The sequence below is a fragment of the Cynoglossus semilaevis genome, chromosome Z (assembly GCF_000523025.1).
Source record: "Cynoglossus semilaevis isolate Cse_v1.0 chromosome Z, Cse_v1.0, whole genome shotgun sequence".
NCBI classification, from domain to species: domain Eukaryota; kingdom Metazoa; phylum Chordata; class Actinopteri; order Pleuronectiformes; family Cynoglossidae; genus Cynoglossus; species Cynoglossus semilaevis.
Window position 1 is genome coordinate 15,285,679 of NC_024328.1, and position 14,677 is coordinate 15,300,355.

General features: G+C 45.2%; 3 protein-coding genes and 1 non-coding gene across 8 annotated transcripts in view; 3 read left to right on the forward strand and 1 right to left on the reverse strand.

Annotated features, from left to right (window-relative positions):
* Positions 1-5,669, forward strand: part of dgcr8 (DGCR8 microprocessor complex subunit) — a 7,881-nt gene extending 2,212 nt beyond the window's left edge. The window contains 13 exon segments of the mRNA XM_025053237.1: positions 255-417; positions 1,093-1,235; positions 1,476-1,629; positions 1,632-1,793; positions 1,909-2,106; positions 2,203-2,304; positions 2,407-2,505; positions 2,943-3,025; positions 3,108-3,208; positions 3,291-3,397; positions 3,493-3,620; positions 3,710-3,823; positions 4,439-5,669. Of these exon segments, the coding sequence (XP_024909005.1) occupies positions 255-417; positions 1,093-1,235; positions 1,476-1,629; positions 1,632-1,793; positions 1,909-2,106; positions 2,203-2,304; positions 2,407-2,505; positions 2,943-3,025; positions 3,108-3,208; positions 3,291-3,397; positions 3,493-3,620; positions 3,710-3,823; positions 4,439-4,522 (1,638 nt within the window). The 3' untranslated portion in view covers positions 4,523-5,669.
* Positions 5,670-6,177: 508 nt separating this feature from the next.
* On the reverse strand, positions 6,178-11,210 carry trmt2a (tRNA methyltransferase 2 homolog A). Of its 3 annotated transcripts, none has more exons than XM_025053238.1 (12): positions 11,145-11,210; positions 9,866-10,513; positions 9,374-9,482; positions 9,126-9,298; positions 8,496-8,610; positions 8,296-8,411; positions 8,104-8,215; positions 7,797-7,919; positions 7,183-7,258; positions 6,968-7,084; positions 6,782-6,878; positions 6,178-6,688 (listed from the first exon to the last, which is right to left on the reverse strand). In XM_025053238.1, the coding sequence occupies exons 2-12, from the start codon at positions 10,504-10,506 to the stop codon at positions 6,520-6,522; spliced, it is 1,848 nt and encodes a 615-aa protein (XP_024909006.1). In that variant the 5' UTR covers positions 10,507-10,513; positions 11,145-11,210; the 3' UTR covers positions 6,178-6,519. The 3 variants fall into 3 exon arrangements, with proteins under 3 accessions (XP_024909006.1, XP_008334791.1, XP_008334790.1); XM_008336569.2 differs by having other exon boundaries at positions 9,117-9,298; positions 11,145-11,209; XM_008336568.2 differs by having other exon boundaries at positions 9,117-9,298; positions 9,866-10,510; positions 11,145-11,191.
* Positions 11,211-11,396: 186 nt separating this feature from the next.
* ranbp1 (RAN binding protein 1) lies at positions 11,397-14,532 on the forward strand. 3 transcript variants are annotated; one of them, XM_008336565.3, is made up of 7 exons: positions 11,397-11,575; positions 12,671-12,803; positions 12,892-13,049; positions 13,149-13,277; positions 13,357-13,425; positions 13,796-13,933; positions 14,325-14,532. In XM_008336565.3, the coding sequence occupies exons 1-7, from the start codon at positions 11,560-11,562 to the stop codon at positions 14,450-14,452; spliced, it is 771 nt and encodes a 256-aa protein (XP_008334787.1). In that variant the 5' UTR covers positions 11,397-11,559; the 3' UTR covers positions 14,453-14,532. The 3 variants fall into 3 exon arrangements, with proteins under 3 accessions (XP_008334787.1, XP_008334789.1, XP_008334788.1); XM_008336566.3 differs by having other exon boundaries at positions 11,403-11,574; positions 12,676-12,803; XM_008336567.3 differs by lacking the exon at positions 13,796-13,933 and having other exon boundaries at positions 11,400-11,575.
* Positions 14,063-14,209, forward strand: LOC112486525 (small nucleolar RNA SNORA77). Its single transcript, XR_003048981.1, has one exon. It is a non-coding gene; the product is annotated as a small nucleolar RNA SNORA77 (small nucleolar RNA).
* Positions 14,533-14,677: the final 145 nt, after the last annotated feature.

Sequence of the window (14,677 nt, forward strand, 5' to 3'; positions counted from 1 at the left end):
TGTAACAAAAAAAAAAAACTAGTTGAGTTTTGCGGTGTTTTTTTTTAACGCATTTTTTAACTAAATCAACTTTTTTTTTATTGCGTTTTCTTAAAGCACAACAGCTTTAATATTTCAGCTTCTAACGCCATCAAACCGAAGCCAAACTGTCTCTGTCTCCAAACTGTTGACCTGGAGCGTCTGTCCCTCTGGGCTCAAACGTCAAAAACTGAAGCCGCGATCTCTGCGGGGTCGAACCCCTGGCTCTTTTCCAGGAGGAGTTCGACAACGACGTGGACGCCCTGCTGGAGGAGGGCATGCCCGTGCCCAAGAAGATGCGCACGTCCGAGGACAAGTCAGGCGGCGAGAGTGACCATCAGTCGGACGGCGAGGGGGGGGTCCAACCCATGATGACCAAAATCAAGACGGTCCTGAAGAGTGAGTTCTGAAACCGTGGTCTGCGGTCTGTGCTGGGACTTCATTTATCTTAAAATTCGAAATTAGCACAGTTTAAACGTGTTTGTCAAACCTAGGGCCTGCAGGCCACATTCCAGCCCGCCTTATCAGTTTATGTGGCCCACTAGAGTGGTATTTCCCTTTTTTTTTTCTTTTCTTTAGGGACCCATATTTTGAAAGTCAGAAACCTAGACGGTATTTGTAAACTCCTGGGAAACACGATGTGAGACGACCCAAAAAAAATTTTTGTTTCTTGTGACCCACATCAGGGTCGCGACCCAGTGTTTGGGAAACAATGCACGAGAGCAGTGGTTCTCAAACTTTTTATATATGACGACCAACATTAGCATATATTAGCTTCCCTGTTAGCTTCCCCGTTCGTAATCTCACAAGTAGCTACACGTTTTTTTCCCGATGTCGTTAATTGTGCGTGGTATGTTTCCGATTTATACAATTGAAAATGTAAATATGAAAATTTCCCCGCGTACCACTAGAGAGCGCTCCCGTGCCACTGATTTGATCTGTGTGAGCATTTTTGTTTTTTTTCTTAGTCATGTGGTCGATGACGACGTCAGTCAGGTGACGAAGCAGAGATGTTTTTTTTTGAGTGTCGTGTTACTAGGATTTAACCTGGTGTCACGTCTGTGTCCATGTCAGGTCGAGGGCGCCCCCCCACTGAACCTCTTCCTGACGGGTGGATAATGACATTCCATAACTCCGGCATTCCAGTGTACCTGCACAGAGAGAGCAGAGTGGTCACCTGGTCCAGGCCCTACTTCCTAGGAACTGGCAGCATCAGAGTAAGTCTGGATGAACCTCAACTTTAGATTTCAAAATAAAAGCATTCTGTAAAGTCAAACTTTTTTTTTTTTTCTGGCGACCCATATTTTAAAAGTGACCCATGTCGATAGACGTTATTGGTAAACTCCTGGGAAACACGATGCGAGACGACCCCAAACATTTTTTTTACGACCCACCTGAGGGCTGCAACCCAGTCTTTGGGAAACAATGCTGTTTTTTTTTTTTTCCTGCTCGTTCAGAAACACGACCCTCCTACGAGCAGCATCCCGTGTCTCCACTACAAGAAAATTAAGGAGCACGAGGAGAAGGAACTGAACGGAGAGGTAACTCCTGCCGCGGAGGAGTCCTCGGTCCAGCCCGGCGAGGAGGAGGTGAGCTCCTCGGCTCCCGCAGCTCCGGCGGCGTTCCCACCCCCGTCCCGACCGACGGAGCTGCGGAGGCCGAAAGCACCGCGGACGCCGGCCCGCCGATCAAAGAGCCGCAGCCCTGGGACACGGCCCACGGAGCTCTGGGCCAGGTCAAGGCTAAGGTGGAGGTGTGCAAGGACGAGTCCGTAGGTAGGAGCCCCCTGCTGGTCACCCTGGTCACTGCGTTTTTTATTTTTTGTTTTTTAATATATTAACGTCTTTTACGTTACCGAGTCGTGACCCGACTCCATGTCGCCCTCCGCAGACATCAACGAGTTCCGCTCCTACCTGGAAAAGTGCTTCGACTTCGAACAGGTGACGGTGAAGAAGTTCCGCACCTGGGCCGAGCGCCGACAGTTCAACCGAGACATGAAGAGGAAGCAGGCGGAGTCGGAGCGACCCATCCTGCCGGCCAATCAGAAGCTCATCACGCTGTCGGTGCAGGACGCCCCGACTAAGAAAGGCACGTTTGATGCGAGAGTACACACGTGTACTTGTTTTTCTTAGTCATTTGAATTTTCTATATATTTAAAAAAAACATTTCTCCAATTTTTTTCAGAATTCATCATCAACCCAAATGGGAAGTCTGAAGTTTGTATCCTGCATGAATATATGCAGCGTGTCCTCAAGGTTCGACCCGTTTACAACTTTTTTGAATGTGGTGAGTTTTTTTTTTTGACTCAATTTTTTAACGTCAAGTTACTTTTGTTGTAAGGTTTAACCAAAGTGTTCAAGTGAAGGTGATGTTCGTGTTTTTCCGTAGAGAACCCAAGTGAACCCTTCGGAGCTTCGGTCATTATAGACGGGGTGACATACGGCACGGGGACAGCTAGCAGTAAAAAACTGGCCAAAAACAAAGCTGGTAAATTTCACATTTTTCTTTTTTTTTTTTTTTTTTTTCTCTTCTTTCTTTCTTTTCTTTTTCCTCAGTTTTGACTGTCGTAACACACGCGTTGATGATGTCACCTGACACTGACTTTTACACCAAAAAATTGGTTGTCAGGCTGCTGGGCTGTGGCAAAAATCGCGATTAAAAAAATTAAAACAATTACTGATTGACCAGGAAAACACTTTTTTTAAATTTGTTTATATATTAAAGAGAAAATGTGATTTTTCTTTTGTTTTTTTTTAATTTAAAAATTAAAATTTAAAACTTTTTAAATTTTTTTTTATGTTCCCCCCAAATAATTAAGTATATATTTTGACGTCTTGCCAAAACGAATGTGATCCACATCTGTGTTGTCATGTGACCGTTGTCGTGTGACCCTTGTCATGTGACCTCTCTGTCGTGCCCTGCAGCCCGAGCCACACTGGAGATCCTCATCCCCGACTTTGTGAAGCAGACGTCGGAGGAGAAGCCAGTAGAGGGCGACGAACTGGAGGTGTGTCTCCTCCCTGTTTTTTTTTTTTAATCGTTATTTGTACGACACAGTTTGACGATGAATGTCCATCTGTCTCCGTCAGTATTTTAACCACATCTGTATCGAGGACTCCAGGGTCTACGAGTTGACCAACAAGGCCGGGCTGCTGTCGCCCTATCAGATTCTCCACGAGTGCCTTAAAAGGTGAGCTGCTGCACACACACACACACACGGGTGTTGATGTCACCTCACCTGGTACTGACGTCCTGGTCTGATTCCACTGCAGAAACCATGGGATGGGAGACACCAGCATACAGTTTGAGGTGATCCCCGGGAAGAACCAGAAGAGCGAGTACGTGATGACGTGTGGGAAACACACCGTGAGAGGCTGGTGTAAGTGACGGCGGTTCTTCATTGGTCACATGGTGTGTGTGTGTACCATCGACCTGTACTATAGTCTGACCCCGCTGTCGGTCGCTCCCCCACAGGTAAAAACAAGAGGGTGGGTAAACAGCTAGCGTCCCAGAAGATCCTGCAGATGCTCCACCCCCACGTGAAGAACTGGGGCTCGCTGCTGCGCATGTACGGACGGGAGAGCAACAAGATGGTGAAGAAGGTGGGTGCCGTCAGGAGTGGGGGGTCCAGTAGGGGGCGCTGTAAGTACTGTGGTTGAATGTTGAATGTTTCCTCGGTTCTGTCTCACAGGAGAACTCAGACAAGAGTGTGATCGAGCTGCAGCAGTTCGCCAAGAAGAACAAACCCAACCTGCACATCCTGAACAAGCTGCAGGAGGAGATGATAAAACTGGCAGCACAGAGGGTGAGCTGCTAACGACACTAACTACTAGCTACTTCTCGTGCTGCTGATGCGGCTGGTCCTGCTATTAATGTTTCTAATAGTGCTGCTAATGCTACTTCTCATTCTTATAATGCTGCTGTTAATGTTGCTAACAGTGCTGCTGACTCTACTTCTTATCCTGCTAATGCGGCTAGTGCTGTTGTAAATGTCGCTAACAGTGCTGCTAATGCTGCTTTTTATGCTGCTAATGCGGCTGGTGCTGCTATTAATGTTGCTAATGCTACTCATTGCTATAATGCTGCTGTTAATGTTGCTAACAGTGCTGCTAACGATGCTCAGGCTACTTCTCATGCTGCTAATGCTGCTGTAAATATTGCTAACAGTGATGCTAATGCTGCCAACGTTACTTTTTATGCGGCTAGTGCTGCTGTTAATGTTGCTAACAGTGCTGCTAACGCTACTTCTCATGCTGTTAATGCTGCTAAAAGTGCTGCTAACGCTGCTAATGATGCTAATGCTGCTAATGACCAGGCAGACACGTAGATTCAAAATGTCAGGATTATTGCTGTTGTTGTTGTTGTTGTTGTTGTTGCTGCTGCGACACTAATGAAACATTCCTGTCTGTGTTAATTCCAGGAGGAAACAAGGAAGAAGCCGAAGATGACGATAATGCAGTCGGACCAGCCGGGGGGAGAGCCTCTGTGCACGGTGGACGTTTAAGTCACTGTCTTACACCGTCACTCGTGTAAAACGCGACCCACCACTTTGTTACGCTTCAACCGAAGTGGTGGGCGGCTAGAGACGGCCGGTCAGAACCGCTGCCGTCCCTTCATTCACGTCTCGTCAAATTAGGAAAATCCATCGGAGTGGGTCAGAACTAATGCCTAACACACCGTAGAGCAAATACCATCTACCTCTGCAGATGCACCCCCTCACTGTGGCAAAGGTCACGACGGGGACCGGCGGGGGGGGGGGGGAACACATCAACTGCTGACAACATAAGAACGTTTAAATGAAACGGCATGCTTCTGTGTTAGAATAAAAAACAACGACAACGATTGCTTCGTTTAGTTAGTTTCTATAAAGTTCCACATCCCCACGGATAGTTTTTGTTGCTTCAAGTATTTTGACAGGCCTAAAATTTGTGTATTTGTCGCCTTCATCGCTGGTCAACGCCCACCCGTTTTATCGGTAGCTGTGATGGATGTTTAGTCTTTGTAAACGATAAAAAGAACGAACACCCACTGACTTGTTTTTTTTGTTTGTTTGTTTGTTTTGTTTTTGCACGACTTTTCAAAACAAAGTGCTTCGTGAAGTGATGACCGTTCGTTAGCTCTGGTCGTTAGCACCTGCCTTAACTAGAAGTTTCTGCACCGACGGCGACCGATGTCAGTGCAGAAGTGACTCGTGTTTCCGTGGCGATGACTTTTCGTCTTCGGTGCCATTTTTTTTTTTTTCCTCCAGACTCGGCCTCCGACGCTAACACTTTAGTCGAAAAAAAAGCACAGTGCCACAGAGTATTTTAACGTTCCAAATAAATAAATAAATAACTATTTTGGACCCATTTCCACTGCCAGGTACCAGGAACCGATGGATGTTATGGTTGTAAACAACGGACCGACCGTTCAACCCGATCACAGGTCAGTCCGACTCCGATCACGTCGGCAAATGTTCCTCCGTTTTTTCAGACAGGTGATGACTGATTGTGGACTGAAACAGTTCCATATTTCCATTCAGTTCCTGGTACTACTACACCTGGTCTAAAAAGTCCTGCAAAGGAAACGCGCCTTGCCATGCTTTTATTTTCTCACATGTTTTCGTTTTGTTTAGATGCCATGTTAACAATAAAATTATTTGTTGTACCTGATTTTGATTTGTCTACTTTCTGTACCTGATTTGTCAACTTCCGGTTTGAAGAACGAGTCGAACAACGACACTACAACACACACATGACTAGGACGGAACTTTATCATAAATGAAAATTGTGAGTAGATATTCTCGACTTCACTTTTTTTTTTCTACTATGGCGACCCCTGGGGACTGGACAAGGTTTATAACATTTGTGTTTTATTTTTTTAATACTTAAATGTCCAGTTGTTGAATCTTGTTTTTTTTTAAACCTAAAATAATTAAATATTCAACGTATTTATGCGACCCGCGTCGCCATCTTTAATCTCGTGAAGCTCATCATCGCGAGAACGAGACGTCTTTCAGGTAAACGATATATTTTATACTGGTTAATTACAGTGGAAAATACAAAAATATAGTTGAATTATGTTTGTCGTACTACAGTGATCGGACATGCACCGCCATCTTTGCCTCTAAGATTTCTGCCAAAGAAAAGGAAGACCGAGAACAAACCACAAGAATCGACGTTTGAAATGAATGCATGAGAGTGGCGCCACCTTGTGGGCGCCCTCCGTATTTTTATTGATTAAAAACAGAAATACACGTCATTCGTGTTCTTAAGTTTTAAAGGGAAACGCGCGTTCTACACTTAAAACAAGATTTCACCACTAGATGTCGCCCTGCCCTTTCCACAGGAAACCTTTCCGTCTGTGTTTGGTGACGTAGCCCAGGAAGATGCAATAGATAAAAAGCAGTTCGTGAAGCCAACTTAAGAAGGTACTAGCTCGGCCTCTCGACAAGTACTAGCCTTGCAGATACTTTACAAATGTAAAAAAAAAAAAAAAATTTAATAGCACGCTGTACCAAGGCTAGCTATCTATCTTTTCCCGATCGCTGCTGGTCGGGGTGCTGTATCCCTCTCTCTCCAGTAGAAGGAGCATCTCAACGTGGATGGTCTGGGGGAACAGATCCACAGAGATGGCTCGCACTGGTCTGAAGGGGGCGCCCTGAACCCGGTTGGAAGGAGCTCTGCAAAGGCTGGAAAACAAACGCGGACATTTTTTTTTAATTCCGTTTGTTTACCGTATTTGCGATACTGCAGTACATCAGTGAAACTGCAGTAGAACTCACTCTACGAAGTTGTTCATGGCTGCCTTGGCGTTACACGACACGTAAACCAGCCTCTTCAGGTGCTCCGCCCTCCTGATCGCCAGGATCACCTTAGAGTCTATCGTCCAAAAAAAAACAAAAAACAACAACAACAATAAATAAAAAATAACATTCTTGACATATCCACAGGGGGAGCTGCGGACTTACGTAGACCTGCCCGCGGCGGGTCCACGATCGCCGTGACATTGGGCGACACCACCGCGCCGAGAACGTTGGGGAACACGTCCTCCGCTCTGCCGCAGTGGAACTCGACGTTACTGAGACCTGGAACGCACACGGGTGAGTACGTGCAAATGTAGTACTGCGAGTATTAATTAATGACAACATTTGAGTTGTGCGTGATGATCACGGCGCACTCTCACCGTTGAGCTTGGCATTAACCTTAGCGTCCGCCACTGCTTCCTGACACATTTCGATCCCGATCACCTTCTTCACCCTCTGCGGACAAACGTCAGGTCACCGAGGTCAAAGTTAGCCAAAACTGTACTTGACGCGATACTGTAAACAGAACCGTCTTTTATTCTGAAGGTGACGGCTGCTCTCTACTGCCTCCTGTGTAACAGAAAGACTTCACAGTCGTTCGTAAATTGTAAATAAAATGCGAAAAGTAGTGACAAAAAAAAACCCTGGGCAGTCGTGGTGGATCAGTGGTTAAGGAAGTGATCCAAGACTTAGGTCTGGAAGGTTTCAGGTTCGAGTCCAAAACCGAGGTGCCCTGAGCATGCTGCCCCCTGCTGACTTTGGTGAGGGATTAAAAAGCAGTGCTGTCACAACGAAAAGGAGTTCACTTTCCTTTTTTCTTCCTGTTATTATTTTTGGTTCCTAACGCAGTAAAGGTACTGCTAGTGACCCCTGCTGGAGAATGTTGATAACGGCGATGTTTGACATTATTGCGGGTATTATATTATATCAACAAGAACGTGAAAAAAAAACTGCGATATTCTGGGGAAATAAAATTCAAAGAAAGAGATCGAACCTTAGCCAGGGAGATGCCGATGGTCCCCGTCCCACAGCACACGTCCAACACGGTGCTGTCCTGGTCCAGCTGGGCCCACTCCCCCACCACGGAGTACAGCACCTCCGCAGCTGCGGTGTTCACCTGCGGAGTCACACACACACATACCCTCAGCGTACACATGCAGTACATGTACACATGCAGTACATGTACACATGCAGTACATGTACAGTACACATGACACATGCAGTACATGTACACATGCAGTACATGTACACATGCAGTACATGTACACATGCAGTACGTGTACATGTGCTACTGTTCTTACCTGGAAGAAAGAATGAGGAGAAATCCGGAACTTCAGGCCCAGCAGTTCCTCGTGGATGCAGGTCTCCCCGGCGACCAGCTCACAGGGCAGGTCTTCAGGATTAGGTGAGGTCCTTGACCAACAACACAGCATGTTAGCGGTACTGTGGTATCGTGCAGTATTCCGACCGGCAGCAGTCAGCGACGACCTCACCTTTGACCTTCTCTGATGAAGTATAAAGAAGTCAGCCCGCAGCTCTGTCCCTCGCCGTCCGTGAAGAACTCCCGCATGGATCTCTTCAGGTCGTCCAGTTCTTCTTCTTCCAGTTTCTACGAGACATAAAAGACGATAAATATCGGACACGTTTGATCTGACATCGTTTTTTTTTTTCAGTAAAAATGTCACATGTTCACCTGTGGGTTGAAGAAGACCATGGCCATGGTCTCACCGCTCCTGGTGCTGCGTACCGTCAGCTGCTTCCAGTGACCCTCGTACGTCTCAGGACTGTACACAGAGTACGGCGTGGTTCTGTTCGTAAAATAATCGGACTGATATTAGCATATTACGTAATATCAGTAAGAATCGTTATTGTTTTTTTTTTTTAATTTTCCGATAATAAAAACCCGATAACGCAACACTTGGGTTTAGCCAAATGATGTGTGCAATAAAAATAGTTTTGGGGGGAAAAACGGCTGTATGTGACAGTGAAGGTCACTAGATGGCAGTATCGCAGCTCATTTTGTTCATCTATTTTAATGCTGGTTTGTACAGATAAATAAATATTACCAGAGACTCATGTTAGGGGGATGAGGGTTTAAAAAAAACACTTCCGCCCCCTAGTGGCGGTATGGCAGAACATAATTAAGAAACACTGCTTTAACCCATTGACTTAGTGAGCAGGCGACACTTAACTTCCGGAAATTGGAAATTAGGCGTTCAGACAATATCCGAATATCGTACATCCCTAATTATTATTGATATTTCATCTGCGGAAACACGTTATCATCAGCCGTATTTCCCGTCTTCATAATCACCTGATGAACGTCTGGAAGCTGCCGACTACGTTCTTGGCCTGGTCGGACACATGACACGTGTCGGCCGGGCCCACTACCGCGCATGAGCCTCCTTTGTACTTCCCCAGACGAAAACCGATGGTCTTGTCGCGACCGTCTGCTCCCATTGAGATGAGGAACTCGCACTTGTTCCTGTAGGCCGTCTACCGGGGACAGAGAGGACACGTGATTGGTGCGTCTCTGTGAACAGACGGTCGACCTTTGAACACACTACACACCTGTGTGGGCGATGGTTGAATGGCCTCCAGGGGGCAGCACATATTATTGTACTTCCCCTTCTGTGCAAACAGCCACGGCAGCAGGATTTTGTTGGTGCTGCCGATCTCCCTGTGGACACACGGTTAGTTAGTTGCAAACATCTCCCACTAGAGGGCGAGCTCAAAGGAGTGTCACAAAAAGATTCAATGGTTGGATTAATGATAGGGATGTCCGACGATATCGGCCCGATGTTAGCATAGCTATGTCATATCCGTAAGAATCGTTATTGGTTTTTCCTCCGATAATGAAAACCTGATAACACAATGCTTGGGTTTTGTTAAAAGATGTGTGCTCTAAAACTAGCGTAATGCCCTGGAGACAGACGAGTCAGATGCCGTGAAGAAATTTCTGCCCCCTAGGGTAATATCGGCATATCGGATATTGGCAAAAAAGTTGCCAAAATATCAGACATCCCTAATTAATGAATAACCTGATTGGTTAAGACCACCTACTTGGCCAACCTCTGAAGAACGCCCCTGACTTCGTTCTCCTTCCTCCTCAGCTGCTCCTCGTAAGGCACTCCCCACAGAGGAGTCACCACGTTGGCAATCTGGACGCTGAGCGGCTCCTCGTCCGGTTCTCCTTCTGCCCGCTTGCAGGGCGGCTGCCCCCCCGAGCCTCTGTCCTCCCCCTTATTCCTCCTCCTCCCCAGGATGGGGTCTGCCTTAGGTTTGGCCAACCGGACGCTCAGGACCTGGCCCTTCCACTGCATGCCGTGCACCATCTTCATCGCCTTGTCGCGCTCCTCCTCGTTCTTGAAGGTGACAAATGCGAACTTGTGCTTGTCAAACAGTTTGACCTTGTGTGAGCTGAGGCCGTGCTTGGCCAGGAACTTCTTCAGGTCGTTGAAGCCGATGAACTTGGGCAGGTTCCTGATCTCCACTTTGTAAATCTCCGACGTGAACAGGTCTTCTTTGATGTAGCCGTACGCGCCCGAGTCGGACGCAGCCTCGGCCGTCCCTTCGGCTCTGTCATCGGACATCACGCCGTCGTTGTCGCACACCCGGACGGGCTCGTCGGGACCGCCCCCCTCCTTGGGAGGAACCTTGGGAGGAAGGGTCTCAACCAGAGGTTTGTCACCACCGTCTGCCATCGCTCTGCTGGGAAAGACCGCAATTAAGACCAGCTCTGGTTAGCTTCTGGTTAGCTTCTGGTTAACTAGTATCGATGGTTAAGGTCTTCTGACCTGAAGCCAAATGGAGTTATGTTTTAAAAAACGATTACCAACCATCCCTTATGGTCTATTACCATCATTATGGCGCCCCCTTATGAGCTACTTTGGAAACATCGACATCTGTCGGCCAAGTTAAGCACTTTTTTTTTTAATTTTACAACATTACTGATTATCGTACCGACTCTTTGTCATTATTATTAGTCTGTTAACATAACACGAAGTTAATACGGTAATTACGTAATCCAAGTCAAGAAAACTGTTTATAAAATGTATTAAAGCGCACGCAACGCAAAAAGTTACAACCAGCAACTAAATAAACAAAACAAAAAATTATTTAACCATTAAATAGTATATTTTATCTGAAAAAACCGCTGAGGTAACGATTTCGCTGATTCGCTGTTTAAACAGACGTAAACATACAGTATATACACGTCATAAAGACCGCGGTTAAAGCTTCGCCGCAGTTTGTTTATAAACGTGTCAGGTGCTCGTGTAGTGACTAGCGCCATCTGAGGTCAGTAACCGTGCACACTGTTCACACCGTCGACCGATCTTACCTTCTTCTTTAGATTTATTTCAAACCACAGTCTTTTACTGAAACACGCAGGGCGCCACCATGTTGTGTGACCACGTGCCACTTTCAACTTTGAACTCTCTTAAAGTGACAGGCATAATTTTTAGTGAGTGTAAAATCGACCGGAAACAGACCGGAAACAGACCATCAATTAACTGGTCAGAAGAGACGTCACAACGGTTCCTTACGTATTATACGCATTAAAATGATCACGTGATTAGAAAACGCAAATAAAACGTTCACAGGATGGAAGGGAATTTCATTTCACGCACTGTGCTCCGGATATGAAAGGCACGCAGGCGTGAGACGGAAGTGAAGCAGTTGGAGGGAAACGGCGGTCAGTTTGGGATTTGAATCTGTTAGTACTACTTCGAAAATCTGCAAACATCTACAATAATATGGCAGACCCAAAGGTAAGATTCATAATGTTGTGTCGTCTATCCTCTCTTCTTCATTTTAAGATCTAAATTTGGACATAAATAAGCCATTTAACGTGTGGATAATTGTGAAAAAGTCTCACTTTAGCGGCACGCCAAAAGAACCAGTGATGCGGACAATAGTGACGTTACGAAAGGTGGTTTATTAGTATTTTTTAACGCTATGACGCGTGATAAGTATTTATTATATTTTCCACGACTCATTGGGGCCTCCTTTCTGGTTTTGTGTCTTTGGGCATCTCGTCCCGAAGCGTTTTCATAGACGTGTTAGCATTGTTAGCATTAGCTGCCGCGGTCGTTTTGGTGTGTAGTTGTACATTATTTAACATAAGTACAACCGCTGTCACGATTTTATTTAAGTGAATGAAAATCATATGTTAGCGGCACGTTATATAGATAACCATGTAAACAGTGAAGCTACAGTCGTGTCTCTTTCTAAACATGTCCGTTTTTAACGTTAGTTAATCAATGCCAGCTGAATTAGCTGGACGCCGGATACACGGAAGTTTACCAGACTGTTAGCCTCACTTAATATTAACAATAGTTTGAGTCTGTTATCTCTTTAATCATCTTCCTAACTGCACTAGTGCATCTTAATTCCAATTTTAGCTATATATTTAATTACAAATAAAGGTTTAGCTTTAGCTTGTGACATGCTAACTACAGGCCCCGCTGAGAGAAACTTCTAGTAGAGTTTTCTCGGCGTTGTAAGACCTCAACAATAGGAATACTAAATAAGATTAAGACAAGTAAATATGAGTATTGAGTGACGGAATCATTTATATTTAAAACTTACAAACAATTTTTGCGTTTATTTCGCGCATAAAACGCGATATGAATTTTAGTTTTTGTATTTCAAATATGTATTGAGTTACGGTAACCCACGTGCGCGGTATTGTTTATCGGTTCTTTTTTTTTTTTTTTGTCCACCAATGGGTGGCTTTTAAAAAAGGACAGAGCTGCTGATGAGCACATGGTCTGGCTTCCATATTCCGTCCTGATCTGAATGTCTGACGGATAACAGCTACAATTCAAGTTTTTTGTTTGTTTAATCTCCGCTTCTTTTCTCACAACAAGGAAGAACACGACATTCCTGCAGACAGTGCAGAAGAGCCCAACCACGACCCCCAGTTTGAGCCCATAGTATCTCTTCCTGAGCAGGATGTTAAGACACTAGAGGAGGACGAGGAGGAGCTCTTCAAAATGTACGCTCTCTATACATTTTTTTTTTTAAATTGGCCTGAAATGCCAAATTTGAAAGTTGTTTTTTTTTTTTTTTTTTTTTTTCTTCAGGCGGGCCAAACTTTTTCGTTTTGCCACTGAAAACAAGCCTCAAGAGTGGAAGGAAAGAGGAACCGGTGACGTCAAGCTGCTGAAACACAAGGAGAAGGGAACGATCCGCCTGCTGATGAGGAGAGACAAGACCCTGAAGATCTGTGCTAACCATCACAGTAAAGAGAATTCATTTATTCTTGATATTTAAAAAAAAAATCTTTTTTTTTTTTTTCGTTCTTTGTGAAACGACGTGCTGAAATTTCTTGTCATTTCAGTTGTGCCCACTATGGAGCTGAAGTCCAACGCGGGCAGTGACAGGGCGTGGGTGTGGAACACATTAGCGGACTACGCTGACGAAAGTCCCAAACCCGAACTACTGGCAATAAGATTTTTAAACGCAGAAAGTAAGAACCGTCTGTGAATTTAACTTCTACCGCTTTGCGATGTCACGTCCACTCACGGCGAGTTCTTCTGTTCTTACAGATGCCCAGAAGTTCAAGGCAAAGTTTGACGAGTGCAAAGAGGAAGTCCGTAAACAAAAGGGAGACACGGGTGAGTGGAAAGACCCTCAATTTGTCCCATCTTTTTTTCCTTTTTTTGACATCTGATTGGCTCAGCAGGAGGACGATAAATCCAACACTTTGTTATAGGACAATTACATTTTTCTTAAGATCCAGCTGTCTGTACGAAACCACTGAGTGGGCAGCATTTGACCCGTGGGCCTTATGTTTGACACATAATTTAAAGTAATATTTTTGGGCCTGAAACTACTAAAAGTCTGTTGACCTTCACCTGACCCCAGGTGTCGGCAGATGACACGGGTTTATTGTCAGACGTAAAAAAAAGATTACATGTTAGCTAGGCTACAGTAGCTAACTGTTAGCAATGCCTCGTGTTTATGACTATCGTCCATCAATATTAGCCACAAATGCCAGAGATGAGCGACAGGGTGACACCAGTCAGGGTGATGAGGATGATGATGATGAGGAGGAGGAGGAAGAAGAAGAAGCAGCAGTGAGCGGAGAGGCATCGGTGCTAGGTTCAGCTGCAGGGGTCAGAGGTCAGTACTTACTGCATAAATGAACTTAAAGAACCGAATAGAAGTGGAGGTGGTGCAAACACGTCGAACCAGTGGAGACCGGCGCTGGTCTCCCACGTCAGACACCAGTGACGAAGGTGCGGCGACTTTGCAGACTCACTCTGTTCCTGGCTGCTGCCTTCAGCCTGGAACTTTTTCTGTCTGCTACAATGACCTGCAGGAGCTGACGTTTCAATGGCTTTTAATTAATATTATTTTAATTTAAAAAGTCTGTCGTCGGCTCTCTGCTACATTAGTAAAGTCACGGAATTGAGGGTTTTAAATAAAGGGTTGGAAAATGCTGCACTTTGATTGGACATCGCTGCTGTCTTTAGTTTAGTTGATGGTGATTTTTTTTTTTTTTTAATCACAGAAAACACAGACAAGGTGGCAGAGAAACTGGAGGAGCTCTCGGTAAAGGTTAAGACCTCAGAAGAGAAGAAGAAGGAGGAGAAGAAAGGAGAAGAAGGCAAAGAAGTGACGGCCGAGGAGAAGAATTGAGAACCGAAGCGCTGGCTTTGCTGATCTTCACTTTCTCCCAGTTCCTCCTTTTTTCTACAATAGACTGTAAATGAACTGAATTGGGACACTCACGTATTAGTTTCTATATTAAGTTGTTTTTTTTGGGTTTTTTTTTTTGCCTCGTGGTCACACGTCCTGATGGAACTGAGAAGTTGTCAATATAACATTCTTTCATCCTTTCGTCACTGCAGCCCTCGCCCCCAA